Source organism: Cydia pomonella, chromosome 1 (genome assembly GCF_033807575.1).
Source record: "Cydia pomonella isolate Wapato2018A chromosome 1, ilCydPomo1, whole genome shotgun sequence".
NCBI classification, from domain to species: domain Eukaryota; kingdom Metazoa; phylum Arthropoda; class Insecta; order Lepidoptera; family Tortricidae; genus Cydia; species Cydia pomonella.
The window spans coordinates 41999134-42014138 of record NC_084703.1 but is presented as its reverse complement, the minus strand read 5'-3'; the positions used below and the strand labels follow the sequence as shown (position 1 = coordinate 42014138).

At 36.7% G+C, this 15005-nt stretch overlaps 1 protein-coding gene across 1 annotated transcript; it reads right to left on the bottom strand.

The window, feature by feature from the left end:
- Window positions 1-4377: 4377 nt before the first annotated feature.
- Window positions 4378-14883, bottom strand: LOC133519236 (uncharacterized). Its single transcript, XM_061853535.1, has 11 exons — window positions 14277-14883; window positions 13407-13637; window positions 12441-12647; window positions 12156-12178; window positions 11392-11490; window positions 8661-8734; window positions 8324-8441; window positions 7335-7453; window positions 6530-6634; window positions 5644-5771; window positions 4378-4573 (listed from the first exon to the last, which is right to left on the bottom strand). Exons 1-11 carry the CDS (start codon window positions 14462-14464, stop codon window positions 4378-4380), a joined length of 1488 nt encoding a protein of 495 aa, XP_061709519.1. The 5' UTR covers window positions 14465-14883.
- Between the last annotated feature and the right edge of the window lie 122 nt (window positions 14884-15005).

Below are 15005 nucleotides of genomic sequence, written 5' to 3'. Positions count from 1 at the left end.
ATTTAACCCTTTTCCAGGCCGCACTAATCTACAAGGATTTCCAATCCAAAAAAAACAAATATATTCCAATTAATCCAGCTTTGATGATTCATTTGAAGGCAAGTCACATTTTCCGAAAGTACCTAATTTGTACCTTAAATAAGAATACTAAAGTTGCAATTCTATTGGCGCGTATGTGGTCGATAAATCGTACTATAATGCCTGGAAAAGGTTAAGAGTTTGCTAGTTATATCCAATTAAATAGACACGAAAGGCAGGTCAAAAGTAGGAACCTATGGTGCCTTTGCTCTATATGTGGATACGTAATAAATATTACTATTTTCATTGTCAGATTTATATAATGTATATTCTATTTTCTTTATTAATTTTATTTTTCTTTTCCTTTTGTAAGAATCAATATGTTTTCTGAAAGAGCTATATGAAAAAGCTGATATGTATTTGTATGATTTGATATGACATATGTATATTTTTTTATCAAATTTCTATAAGTAGTTACTGTATGTAATTTAGATTAATATAGGAATCATGCAATCGCATGATTTCTATATTAATCTAAATTGTATTTCTTTTTCCTATTTAATGCATGTTAATTATAAAATATAATGGTTTGAAAAAATGTGTCCCGCCGAGTTTCTTGCCGGTCCATAGTGGGATACACTCCTCCAAATGAGTGGGGATTTAAATCTTCTCAGGTCAGAGGTGTAGGGTTAGAGCCGGTGTAGCTTTATTTGACGTTCATAAACGCATTGTAACATGCCTACTTGAATAATAAACTATCTTTATCAAGATCAGACAGCCAAAATGTATGACACAGAAATTGTTTTTTTTTTTTTGAATTCGGTGTTGGTCCCATAGTAAAGTTGCTCAGTATAACCTATGTATTCACCTCGTAAATTATTGCAGGTGACTAAATAAACATCCTATGTAACTCATTGCATGTCCCAGCATTGCTTACTACACATATATTTACGGCCGATTATACCAAAGCCGTTTATCAAAGTCATCCTCATCCTTAAAATGTACTTGTGTGAAAAGTTTGACAGTTACGTATGACATGGGATGACAGCTGCTGCCGCCATATTTGATGTCCATCAGTTTGTAGATTGTGCGTGTCGCAAACTTGCAACGCGCTTTTAGTAAGTATAGATCGTGTCTTTCACCAAGACGCGTGACTTGGCTCACATTTTCATGTTATTAAAGGTTATATATGTCATCGTGGATGACACGAACTATAGATACTCAGTTATAGATCAATATCGCTTATTTTTCATCTCTCCTTTAACCGTTTTTAGGGTTCCGTAGGCAACTAGGAACCCTTATAGTTTCGCCATGTCCGTCAGTCTGTCCGCAGCTTTGCTCCGTGATTGTTAGTGCTAGAACGCTGCAATTTAGCAAGGATACATAAATAATGCATGGCGACAGAACGGTAAAATAAAAACCACAAAAAACAATTTTAGGGTCCTCCCATAGAAAATGATTTTTTTCGCTTTAAGAGGGAAGAATAACTTTACGATCCTAATCGAACCTACGTACGTTACGTACGTCCGGTTAGTATCATAAAGCTGTTCTTAATCCAATGGTGTGGGGTATCGTTGGATAAGTCTTTCAACTCGAATAAGGGTTCCAAAAACCATTTTTTGACAAGAAGAATACCTATTTTCAGAAATAATGAAATTTCACTCCGAATAAAAAACAAATGACCCTCCCCTTCTAAGCTTTGAACCAATAATATATGAATAAAAATATCGTAAACAAAAGCTTAGTAAATACTTTCAATGACAAATATAGTGAACATGATCGGTCCAGCCGTTTTTGAGTTATTGCAAAAACTCTTCTTAGTAGAAAGACGTACAAAGAGCTGCGAACTCCCTTATGCTTGTAATGTACAATACAATTGTACATGATACTTACTAATTGTCCCCGTTTAGCTGTGACAGAATGGTAACTACGAAGCTGGCCCGGCCGTCATGCTCTTGGCCGATTTTTTAATCTCGTTTCGCACTAATGCATTATTTATTTAAAATATAATATTCAAATCTTCGTATAGTCAATATGTCCCGGAATAAGTATGAACCGACTTTGTTTTTAATGTTAAGGATCCTTCCAATTTAAGGAATGGTCGGCGGCCGGACACCCGGATTTGCAGAAGGTAATCCGGACGGGACCCCCGGATAATTGGTTTACACTCAATTTTACTAGATGTCAGGACTAGGGATGCAATCCAGCACCGTTTTCAATTCGGCTGGAGTTTTGCTGGATCGGACCGAATTCATCTGGTTTCAGCGTGGATCTAACAGTATTCGTTTCGATAAAAAATTTAAAAATAAATTATTAATACAATATGACTTTTTGTTAATAATGAGAAAAACTGCATTATTAAAAGTCACTGCCCCACATTACTTGGACTAATGTTAATTTCTAAAGACATGTCAAGTTAATTCCATCATCTCCGACACTCCACTGTTTTATGGGAGGCCTTTTTAGACTTGGCTCGGTTTTTGGATGTAGCAATCAAATAATACAGTTAAAGTAAAAAAATGTTTTTTTTTTTTGGCTCGGACCCTAATCTGTTAAACATTAGGTATTGTTTCCTTTATTCAGTGAGTACTTCTGCTACTGCTAAAAACGCCGTTATAAGTAAACGGGAAGCAGCCATTTAAAAACCAATTTTACCATCCTATTTATATGGTTCAAGTTTTGGCATCTCCAAAAATAATGCCCTGTTGTTTTTGCGACCCGCGGGCCGCGTGGCTGATTGTTCTTCGAATAAGTTGTTACATAAATGTGACCTTTAATACTGTCACGAAAAGTTGCTTTTTAGAAGACAATGTTGTTTTGCCACGTGACTAACACGGGAGCTGGTCGCTCTGCATGAAAGAAACAAAGGTTTTTGTTTAATAGATTAGGGCCCGAGACGTAAAATTCATACTATAATTTCTGATTTTTTTGTCAAAGTCCAAATCATTTACCAAAGCACAGGACCGTATGTTATGTATGCGCACATCAAATTTGCTAATGATCTATGAAGAAGTATTTGAAGGGAAACTTTCTCTTATTTTAAACGGAAAATAATGAATTACCTTGTCTTTGTCTAAATACCCGGAGACCCGGTCTTTAATATAATATTCAAAATTGCCAACAGACGTAGTCTTTAACAATACATTGAAAACTGCTCAACATTACAGTCTGTTTAAATAAAATAACCCAGAACCCAAGCATGATTTAAGTAAGTAAAATAACCCATTTAGAACGTCGTGATTTCTTACCTAAAAATAAATTAAATGATGATGTATTTCGTTAAGGAATAATAATGTATTTAATTATGCACTAGTTATTTTTTACCTAGAAAAGGCTTAGAATCTGAGATTTATGCATATGCATCATTGTTTAACAAATAATATACATGGGGATCCGCAATGCTGGATCCAGCCCACACAATAAACACTGGATGCAGTAGGATTGCTGGAGCGAGCAATTGCAATCCCTATTCAGGTCGCACTTACAACATTTTATCCACTGCTATTCGGGCTCGGGGTTAGTTCATCACATTTATCATTAAAATTTATTTATTTTATAATAGGTAACCCATTTTGCAGCAAGTTATACTCGTAAATTATCAGCTGACAATCGATTTAGCCCAGGAATATAGGTACCTACTAAGGAGCTGATGGTCATGGGTTCTAGTTCTAGTGCCAGTAATAGTAGGTACATTTTTGCAGAGGCTGGTGGGAGACGACAATTTGTGGATAAGATTCGATTGTCAATTTTTCGACAAAGAAGACGAATCCTAGCAAACGAATTATTATTCCTGACGAGGCATATAATTATGGTACTATTACTCAGAACATGCGAGGAATTAAGGGTAAAATAAAATCTAGCATCACTCGAATCCACAGATAGAATATCGAATCAAACCGCACTAAAAACGTTGTCTTTTAAATTTAAGTACAACTCAATTAATATCGTCATGTTGTTTAATAATTATAATTGTGCAATAGTTATGAAATAATAACTGTGCACAAGCCATTTCCGTCAGTAAAAAGGCGGCAATTTTATAAGAAAATCCCGTCGTTTTCTACTGACAAAGAGGGTTTGCCAAAGTATATTTACACCCGACCTCCTTAGAAAAAGTTGTGTAAAGCGTACTTTGATTTTATTTTATAAAGATTAATACTTACACAACCGTCTTGTAATCAGAACGTGACATGTAAGGTCATGGATCTCCCTATCTCATTCTATCCTATACCTAGCTTGAAATGATAGCTGTACTAGTCGTGTAGACGCAGCTTTAACAATTGGCTGTGTGCATAGATTTTTTTTCTCAATACGTGTTTTTAAATGTAAAAAATAATTAGCTAAGAGCATGCTGGGTCATACTCAGTGTGGGGTTCCGTGAATAAGAAATTTGGACGGTTTTGCAGTAGGTAAGGTACTTACTCGTACTATATTATCCTTTACTGTTGGAGATTCTTCAAGTAGGATTAGGTCCTCAAGGTGCGTGACCTGTGTGAAGCGCTTGAAAGTCTCCATCTTGATACGGTCCAGTAATGCCTTGTTAAGCTCGGAGAGCTCTCTGAAATGTTACAAACTATTAACTGCACTTCATTCATACACGTACTTAGGAATCCGGATTTTAGTTTAGTATAGTTAAGTGTATATTTCAGAGTGGAACCGGAATTGAATAGGTATTTCAATTGCTAAAGGAAAATACTCGTATATTCGTAAAGTAGTATTAAACACTCGTTTTGACAATCTGTCTGCCTTATTAGTGGATAGTGACCCTGCCTATGAAGCCGATTGTTTCGAGTTTACAATATTCTTGCCCCCGGAGTTACACACAATGTTATCCATCACACTTGCAAAGGAAAAACTAAATTTTAAGTGAAATAATTCTTAAATACGGTGACATTCCAAACATTAGGCCGCCAATTCCACCGTATTGTAAATTTTGACAGGTCAAGCATGAATGCACAGATGTATCCGGCATTCAGTCACCATTAAGTTAATCAAATTTAATATTTTTAAACATAAAAAAATATAGATTATAAACTTCATTACTTTAAAATTAAATTCATTTATACCTTGACTTTAAACAAGCATAACTTACTTGGTCTGTATAAATTAGTGACATAATTAAAAACTATAGCTCCCGAGGGAGTTAAAGCTTTTTTTCACAATCCATAACTCCCTCAGAAACATTGTAGGCCTTTGCCTTTCAGTACACCTGCATGAAATAAATCATTTTCGAGCAAGTGTGATGAAAATGTATTTGACTTCTACGTTATTATTGTTACTCAAACAGCAACAACAACCTTGGGTAGAATTAAGCACTGATCAGTGCATTCTTACATTCAACTTAAACATGTTAATATTAAGTTTACGTTTTAAACAGCTAAAATTTTACATTAGCATACGTATACGAAAGGTTAAGATCAAGTCCTGTAGTTCTGGGTTTATAATCATAATTCTCCTAAGGGCCACTTGCACCATCCTACTAAGCCGGTGTCAAATTGCACTGGTAACTATGGTAACTCCAGGTTTAACCGGTTAACCACGGGTTACTGATGGGTGCAAGTGGCTCTAAATATACTAACTACGATGCGAACGAAACCATGAGCGTGGCATTTTACGAGTAGTAATCACCTCAAATGCTCGAAGCTCAGTCGATAGGTGTGCGTGATTTCAAGGGCTACCAGTGTAGTGACGCGCCTAGTGCTTGACGTCAGCAGCGCAAGTCCGCCGGCACAGTCGCCGTCTTCGAAGTGCATTGCCTACACCAATAAAATGACATATACCCGTAGCTATGGCCACATGTGTAGTGACATGCTTAGTGCTCAACATTGGTAGCGATTAAAATCGAATCTAAGTAGGTAACTGCACAGACTGCAGTATTGATTTTCTACTATTATAATCAAATTCCAACGAAAGTAAGCATAACAAGCGGAGTTAGCTTAAATGGGCCTTTGGTGAATTTTGTCTCTTTCTAACAAACACCACCAAAATGACCAACGATTATCATGGGCTTGTTAGATATGACAGACGTTTATAAATAACGCCATATACTCGTACCTACAGGTGCTTTTGTTATCATTATCACTGACCAAACACTGAAAGGTGAATATGTAGCATTTTGAGCAACTTTTACTATGGGGTCACCAAAAGCCCAAAATCGCCAAAAAAAAAATGCTGATCTATAGAAAACATAGACTGATTCACCGAAAGGTGTGAGATGGTAGATTTCTTTTTCCCATATTTGGGGTTGGCCCCATAGTAAAAATTATTCAGTATGATCTACATATTCATTCCTCAGAGTTTAGTCAGTGATAACAAAAGACCCTGTATATGGCCAACTGCCCATAAAGGGCGACAATTTGTTGCAAGTTTCGAATTGGTATTTTTTCTTGTATTTTAAACATATTAAGTACTTTCAGTTGTTATATATGATAGACCTTTTAGCGGCCACCTTTCTAAATATTGGACGTATCTCGTAATATTTAATGCATGCTTAAGTATGTGCTCTTAAACTAACCTCAACTCCTTTCACGGTATAAAGAGCCAGGGTCCCCGTGTAAATGAAGTACACGTGTTTGCTGAAGTCTCCAACATGGAAGACGAGGTCGTCAGGCAAGAATATCTTTAAAAAAAGACAAAATTTTACAAGTGCAACTTAGTGACTTTGAATAGTGTTAGGGTCGGTTGCACCTTGCACCACACCGTCACCGTTAAAGTGTTCGCTAAATTTCATTTTATGAGCACAACCTTGATCAATTTTAGAATAAATTTGGTAAAAAGTGGTAAAATTACTGTCTTGGGTGAGACTCTCACGACCTCTGGATCAGTCTGTTAACTGTGGTTGGTGTAACTGGCCCTTAGTGAAACAGGCCTCGACAGGCGTATGTCTTCCGCGCCGCGCGCTCTGTACCAGATCTGGTGTCACATTGAAAAATGTGTAAAGCAAGTGAAATAAGTAAACACTGCATCGCAAGACAACAATAATATGTCGCATCGGCAACCTTTGAGCACGTTCGGTATACTTAAACAGGTATTTTGTTATGCAGTGAACCTTCTGTATGTAGTACTATTATTTATTTTGTGGCGACGGTGAACCACCGGGGAGCAAAGCAGTGACAGAGAGACATATACTCCAAGAAAAAGCATCCTCCAACCACTTGGTGACCTCGCTTTTCTCTGATGGATGCTTACTCTAGAGACAATCCAAACTAAATGCACAAATGCGGCTAAGGCAGACTCAGGTCTTCCAAATTGAATGTAAGAGCCTTGTTGCGCTCGTTCGACAAGCTAATACTTTTTGTGCTGGCTCAGTGAGTACTTACCTCGAGTTCAAGATAGCCCATGACTCTGCCCAAGAATGCCGGCGGTAGATTCTGAAGGACTTCCACTTTGTCCGCCAAAATCTGGTAAGTATTGAGACGTATCTCATCCTGAAGTTGTGCTGGAATTAAAACGTGTTATTAAGTTATAGGCAGAATATTCGTTCCCGCAACAAGCCTCTAATGCCGTTTTACTGACACTGTAAACTGTAAACATTCAATCAACCTTATTGGTACCACATAAGGTCTAGGATAGGGTGAAGTCTCATCTATCAGCATGGAATAGCATTTAGCTGGTTGTTTTTGGACACACTATACGCATCGCAAGTTAAAGTATGCTGTTACATGTTTTCAGCTGCTAAAGGGTGCTATCGCATGCTTTTATCTGCTAAAGTATGCTATCGAATGCTCTTATATGCTAAAGGATGCCAACAAAACACAAGCTTTAGTACGCTTATACGTTACACCATAGTTGAAGTTGAAAACCGTTATTGATAGGTCAATTATAAACGTTATTATCCTAGCGTGTGTTCTAGAAGCAATTAAAAGGGAAAAACGCAAAAGACGAAGGACGTGGATTAATCCACTATGGAAAAGTAGGGTTACCAATGTGGCAGATCGAAAAAAATATCCTGCCCGAAGGCAGTTATTAATGCAAGTAAACAAACTAGTGCACTTTGCTAGATGGACATATTGTGATAATGACGCGGTCGGCCGCCCGCAGCCGTGCAGCCTTTCTCATTCGCAAGCATCCCGGCTCACGATAAGCAGCCGTTATCAAGACGTTATTTCCGAGAAAATATGATGATCAAGAATTATGCACTACATCTGTAATATAACACGCACACAATCAATATACAGAGTCAACAACAACTGCAACTAAGTGGACGCTTGTAAAACATGAAAAAAAAAACTGAGGTAGTATAGTGTACATAAAATAAGTCAATGTTGTAAAAAACATCATTTTGTACAATCAGTCACGACGGACGCACCTGAGAGGTAGCCGAGAGCTACTGATTCCTTATAATAGTGCTCCTGGAAGCGATATCTGTAGTAGTCACGCAAACGCCGCATTAATGGTACAGGAAACTGGTGGTGACTCATGAATTTCTGTACAAAATAGTTATTACAATAATTGTACGCATTTTTCTTGCACGTGTTTACAGTTTATAGATATTTTTGTGTTATGGTATGAAAACGTATTTCATTTCATTTCATTTATGTATAAAGCGTAGAGAAAAAAATGCTTACTAAGTATAAAGATTATAGTGAACACTATCTGCTATTGACCAATTTGCAGAAGTTTAAGTGTTTCGTTTATGGACTTACCTCTACTTGATCCAATAACTCCTGATACCGCAAAGTCGAGTTGTACACGGTCATGTACGTTTTTAGCCAGTACACTACAAACATATTATATTTGTATTAGCTTTAGTCAGTCGATGATACTTGGCGATAACTATCGTAGTATCTTGTAAAATTAAACAACTGTTACAAGTGTAGAGTATTTATGTAACCACTATTATCAAACAAATACAAGGAACACAGCTAGATTTTTCACAGGCGCCGCCATATTGCCCGCCAAAAACAATCCTATTGATAAACATTTTCGGTGTAACAACTATTTATCATTTATTTTATTTATAATCACTTTTAAACGTTTGTATATGCTTTTGTTATTATTTAATTAATTATGATATATGTACATCTTACATAAAGTTATTGATTAGGTTAATTAGTATTATAACAAAACATGGAAAATCCGGATGCCTCAATGGCAAAAGGCTAATAAATGACCGTATTTTTATTTAATATTGATAACTGGTATCCAAATAGAAATAGTTTGATAGCCAATAATAATGATATAAATTATCTTCCATTTCTAACAATATACTTTATAAGTTAAGTATGTATGAGTTTTTTTACAGTAGGTAACTATAGTCACATGCGACTGCGTAAACTCACTTGCAGTCCGTATAACTCGATCCAGTTTATCAGTAAAACTAGTAAAAGTAACAGATATTACTGGTCATAAAGCTTCCAGGTCACTTGGTTTTATAATGCGTAGTTCAGTTTGTTTTACCCATCCTAAAACTCTGAGAATCTTGTATTGCGCTTACGTGAGAAGCAAACTAGAATACGCATCTCAAATATGGAATCCTCAGTATCAAATTTATGTTGATAGGGTTGAGAGATTACAGTCAAAATTTATAAAATTCCTTTGTTATAAAATGCGAGTCAACTATAGTTCTATCGACTATCTCAAGCTGTGTAAGAAACATCATTTGATCCCACTTGTTAAGCGCCGTGAAATTGCAGATATACCTAGTGTACTTAGTCAATATTATTAAAGGTAATGTAGATTGTCCAAATTTGCTTAATAAGATCTCTTTTAATATTCCGTCAAGGCGGCTAAGGCATTTTCGTCCCATTAGTAATTACCAAGCTACTACTAGGTATAGGAAAAACAGTTTCATATGCAGGGCAGGCATGAGTTTAAATAAAGTTTCTACAAATTGTGATATCGACATATATAATGATAGCATAGCAGTAATAAAAAATAAATTAATTAGACACTTCATGGGTGACAATAATTCTGGCGCAGGACAAGGCTCGGTGCATTGTTGAATATGTGCTCACAGGATTTAACTACTTTTTCTTTTTTTTAATTTATTTTTTGTAAAAATGAATCATATATATATATATAGATCTGTTCTTATGCTGTAGGAACTTGTATGTGTAAATTAAGATGGGCAAAAACTTTTTATAATTTATTGTATTTTTATAAGTGAGAACCTGTAATTGGCTCTGTAATTCTATTGGAAGTTCTAGATATATATAGCGCTGTTGGTTTTCCATATACTAAAATAAAATAAAATAAAATAAGAATGAATGAATTTTCAAAAGCACTGTAATGATTTTTCGTACTTTCTAATATTTTCTCTTCCTACTAATTTAAAGACCCTACTCAAGTCGTTCCCGTTAGAAACTTTCAACCCCTTTTCAACCCTATTCTGGGGGAGAACATTTTAAAAACTATGAATTTTCTTTTATCATCCTTTCTATTTTATGTAAATGTTCCTAACTTAACATAAAACTTGATCCCCATACAAACTTTCATCCCCTTTGTAACACCCTTAAGAGATCAATTTCCAAAAACGCAGAAATCACTTTTATTCTATTATAGTACAGTCAGCGTCAAATACTTCGTAGCAGTCAAAGTGGCCAAATAGTTCGGTACACCATACTAAATATATGGTGTACCGAACTATTTGGCTACTTTGACTGCTACGAAGTATTTGACGCTGACTGTACCTTTTCACGAAGTCCTTTCCTAATTTAAAACTTGATCCCCATTCAAACGTTCAACCCCTTTTTAACTCCCTTACCTTTTTACGAAGTTTCAAGCTCCAAGCTTAAGATAAAACTTGAACGCCATACAGACTTTCCACCCCCTTTTAACCCCATTCGTTGTCAGTTACTTTAAAAGGCTCGTATCTAGTAACTTGTGTGCTACTTTACATCAAAGAGTAAAGTAAGATTGCGGACCGAATTTGTATGGATAATATTTTCAATACCTGGGCGACCGAGCTTTGCTCGGTTATAACTATTTATTGTAATATGGCGATGTTTAGGTGATATAAAAAAAAACAAAAGTTGGTCATCGGGCGGGATTCGAACCCGAAACACTGGTTGTTTCTTACCGTCCGCGTCTTAACCCGCTGGACCAGACGGACAATGACCGGCAGCACGAAATTAGCGACCATATTTTGCGACAAAAGAAAAACGCATGAAAACTCGAAAACACGCGTTTTCCCAAACATAAGACTAATCTAGATCGATTGTTTACCCCCAAAAAACCCCATATACCAGATTTCAGCAAAATCGTTAGAGCCGTTTCCGAGATCTCGGAAATATATATATATATATACAAGAATTGCTCGTTTAAAGGTATAAGATTAGTCTTTAGATTTATTATGTCTTTGGAAAAGGGGCGCAGTCCACACGTAGTGACTCGTATTACAATGGTACGGCAGGACAAAACAGTAACGTCACATACCAAGTGAGTACATCTTGAACATGGCCCCCAATAACATTATGAATGAGTTGACTACTATCTCGGTCTCATGATAGGTCAGGAACATGTTGAATCCAGTACCTGTAGACGAAATTAGTTTGATAATCTTATACTTGATGACGACCTGTCTGGCCTAGTGGGTAGTGACCCTGCGTATGAAGCCGATGGTCCCGGGTTCAAATCCTGGTAAGGGCATTTATTCGTGTTATGAACATGGATATTTGTTCCTGAGTAATGGATGTTTTCTATGTATTAATTTTGATTTAATATATGTAATTTAGAAATGTGGCGGTCTCGGTACGGTAGGACAGGAGACGAATAAAATAAAATTGTTTTATTTACTCATATGTTCAGTATGCCTTAAATTACCATGGAAAATTGGTTTCAAACAAAGATATTCTCAAAAAAGTTAAAAAACCTTGTAAAAATGAACTTACTAAAAAACGCAGAGGCGGCTACAAACATGGCTTTTACATAGCGTTCCTTGCTCGACACATCATAAAAAACGCGCGAAATGTTTTGTGTATCGAGGAACCCCGTGAACCCCTTTGGAACTTTGCCGGACACTGCCAAGAAAGTGTTAAATCAGCTAAACATTTAAAAATGTCTGTTATTGCTTGGCAACCAAGGCCGTCATTAAATAATACACCTTACCATAATGTTCCAAACACGAGGGTACATAGAAAAAACAGGTAAAGCAATGTATGGCAAGTATAACAAGAAGTACGTGGCGGATAACTCGGTACCAGAGGTGCGAAGTATTGAACATCTGCCAAAGAAACACAATTTCATTAAAATTGAAATTTGTGAGCAGGTTCAATAATTTCATTTTTTTGACGGTACAGTTCTTGGAAATATCTCAAAATGGCGGAGTCATACTTTTATTTCGTTTTAAGTTATGCTCGCGTAGTCTACAGCTCACAGGGCCAGGGCTAGTATAGCTACATTCAAGTTATATTTCTAATATAAACTTTTTTTATAATAAACTATGTTAGGTGTATAACAACCTTCCATTTATTTAAGAACAATACAGCTTGAAAGTGGCACATATCGATCTTTGTACCTGTAAAAGAGTCTTAAGGTCATCCAGAATAGTAAATATCCGTACGCCGCGAGCAAAAGGCAGAAGGTCCGGGATCAACATGTCCTTGCGACTCCTGGCTCTTACAATAAGTAAAAGGAAGGAAACGGGAACCGCTGACATCAGATCTGGTAACCAGAAGCTACAAACGTATGCCCTGTGAAATAGAATAGGGGTCAGCGCACGTATCCTGATAAAAGTAATAAATGCTGATTCTCAACTTATGGGTAGGCATGTTAAGAGGGGGCTAACGCAAAAAAGAGGGGGCTAACGCAAAAAACAGGGGGCCACGGCAGTGCCCCCGGGCCCCGCCAAGTACAGTTCGGCTATCGGCTTATCGAATAAATTTACACTAAGGGCTCTGAAGTCTATTTTTAGAGTAAGTAATTGAGTTAAAACCCGCGCGATGGTCATTTCTTCCGTAGTAAATGGTATTGCGCGGCGCCACATCATTTGTTTCCTTCGAATTTACTGGCTGTGCTCCCCCTCTTAATTTATTAAAATATATTAAATTGGTCTAGGACTATTGGGAACAAAATAGTTTGTATTAGCTGATTTAGCTTGGGACCAACATGTCTAGATCGTGTCATTCAGGAAGACGCTTGCCTTGACTCGTAGTGTCATGTGATTAAAGGTTAAATTTGACAAATCTGCGCGACATCGTAGATGATACGAATACAAATCAGGATTGATCGGCACCATTACAGGATCAGAAATCTGAATGCCGTTAATCAGTTATAATCATATGAATTAAATTCTATCTAACCATATGCAGTGTGAACTAATTTCATGTTATAGGTAGGTACTAAGACTTCGGGCACTGTGTTCGAGGCACAGCTTAGTCTAACCTAACTAACACAAATTATCAACAACATTAATTATTTACTTTCTCGCAAAAAAGTAAATAAAATCTCACCTTGCAATTCTGCTACGGTCAAGCACTATCAACGCCGATTCGCTCTCCAAAAAACCGATGTTAAAACATATTATTATGTCAATAAGGCATATAACTTGGATAACCAAGAGGATTACGTCGCAGTCTTCAATATATAACATGTTGTAAGGATCTGTTATGATACAAAATCGCAGGCTCGAAGTTACTATATGAGCAAGGTTAACGAATATCATTAAGCTTTTCCAAAAAAGACTGCAAAGAAAAAAAGCTTCGTGAGTAGTAATAATAATAAATAACATATTTCTAAAAATAAAATATTGACAGACGATGCACATCCTAAACGGTAGAAGGGTGCACCGCTAACAAAGGTTTTGAAAGTCTACCCCTAGGAGGGTAAAAATGGGGTTATAATAGATTGTTAACCAAGTGATGAAAGACACCCTTTTCTGTCGAGGTAGTTTCTCACTGCGTTCGAGCGCCAATAGTTTGACACTGAAACTGCCTGCGCCTTTCACCCGAGTTAAACACTCTACTTTTTATTTCGAATACGAGGAAAGTGATAAGAAAACACGGCCAAGTATAAAATTCAGTAGTATTTGTTGAGGGTACTTTTTATTAACAATGTAGGTAAAAATATAGCTAGTTATGTAATGGAGAGCTAATATCAGAATAAAAATTGTACACCAAATCCATGTAAAAGAAATTTTTAATTGCTTGTATTAAAAAAAAATAAAAAACGTACTTAGAAAGTACATTGCTCTAGAGCAAAAACGTATCCTTTTCTGCGCACTTTTTAGAACAACAACGACAACTTTCAGAGTATGAGAAATGAAAAAAGATTTACCGACTTCTACTCTGAATAATTCGCGAGCGGAGGCTATTACAGTGTACCTGAACATGCTAAGCGGATGGATGACACTCCTGCCTTCCAAAAAGTAACGGCGGCGCTCTTCCCCCAGCGCGAGATAACTCCGTAAATAATCAAAGATGAGAGGGTGGCGTTCGGATATCAAGATCTGCTTGTGAATCGCTCTGCATACGCGACTACACCAGCTCGCGTTCGGGTTTTTGATAAGCATACTCTCGGACCCTGAATATAATTTCAACAAGAATCACAAGGTGCCAATATTTTTTTTTAGATCGTTAACTAAACTAATCTTACCCAGTCCTAAGGTGCACTTGTGATTTCTTTTCAAGGCCATACTCGCTAGGAGAAAATACACCCGCTGTTCTTGAAAAGCCTTTGGACTAATTTAACGTTAATGTCAAGTAACGTCATTATTTATAAAAATTGTCACCGGCAAGCCGGCAAGTCCATGACAAGTATGGAGGGTAGAGGTAAAGAATACAATCTCCATAGGCAGAACTGTTGCAAAAGTGTCCAGCTGGCTGCTATAAATAATAGTTCCAAATCTCTCCAGAGTAGCGACACCTATTTAAGTACGGACACTTTTTGGTAGATGGAGATTCCATTCCTTGCCCCATCTTCCATAATGACAAGAAAGACAAGTCACTATTTTGGTCACTATTCACAATGTGGTGACATTCCGAACGTGTGTGGGAAGCCTTATATTCTCTTTGATCACTACCAAAGAGCATATAATCACTACGTTCTAAGAG

Bases quoted from the DNA above. Each gene is read 5' to 3' on its own strand.
- LOC133519236 (XM_061853535.1), bottom strand. From the start codon at position 14,464: ATGCTTATCAAAAACCCGAACGCGAGCTGGTGTAGTCGCGTATGCAGA. The intron at 12,179-12,440 runs GTATTGTTCTTA...TTTCTTTGGCAG, and splicing joins ATATGTGCCACTTTCAAGCT to ATGTTCAATACTTCGCACCT. The intron at 6,635-7,334 runs GTAAGTACTCAC...CTTTTTTTAAAG, and splicing joins TGGGCTATCTTGAACTCGAG to ATATTCTTGCCTGACGACCT.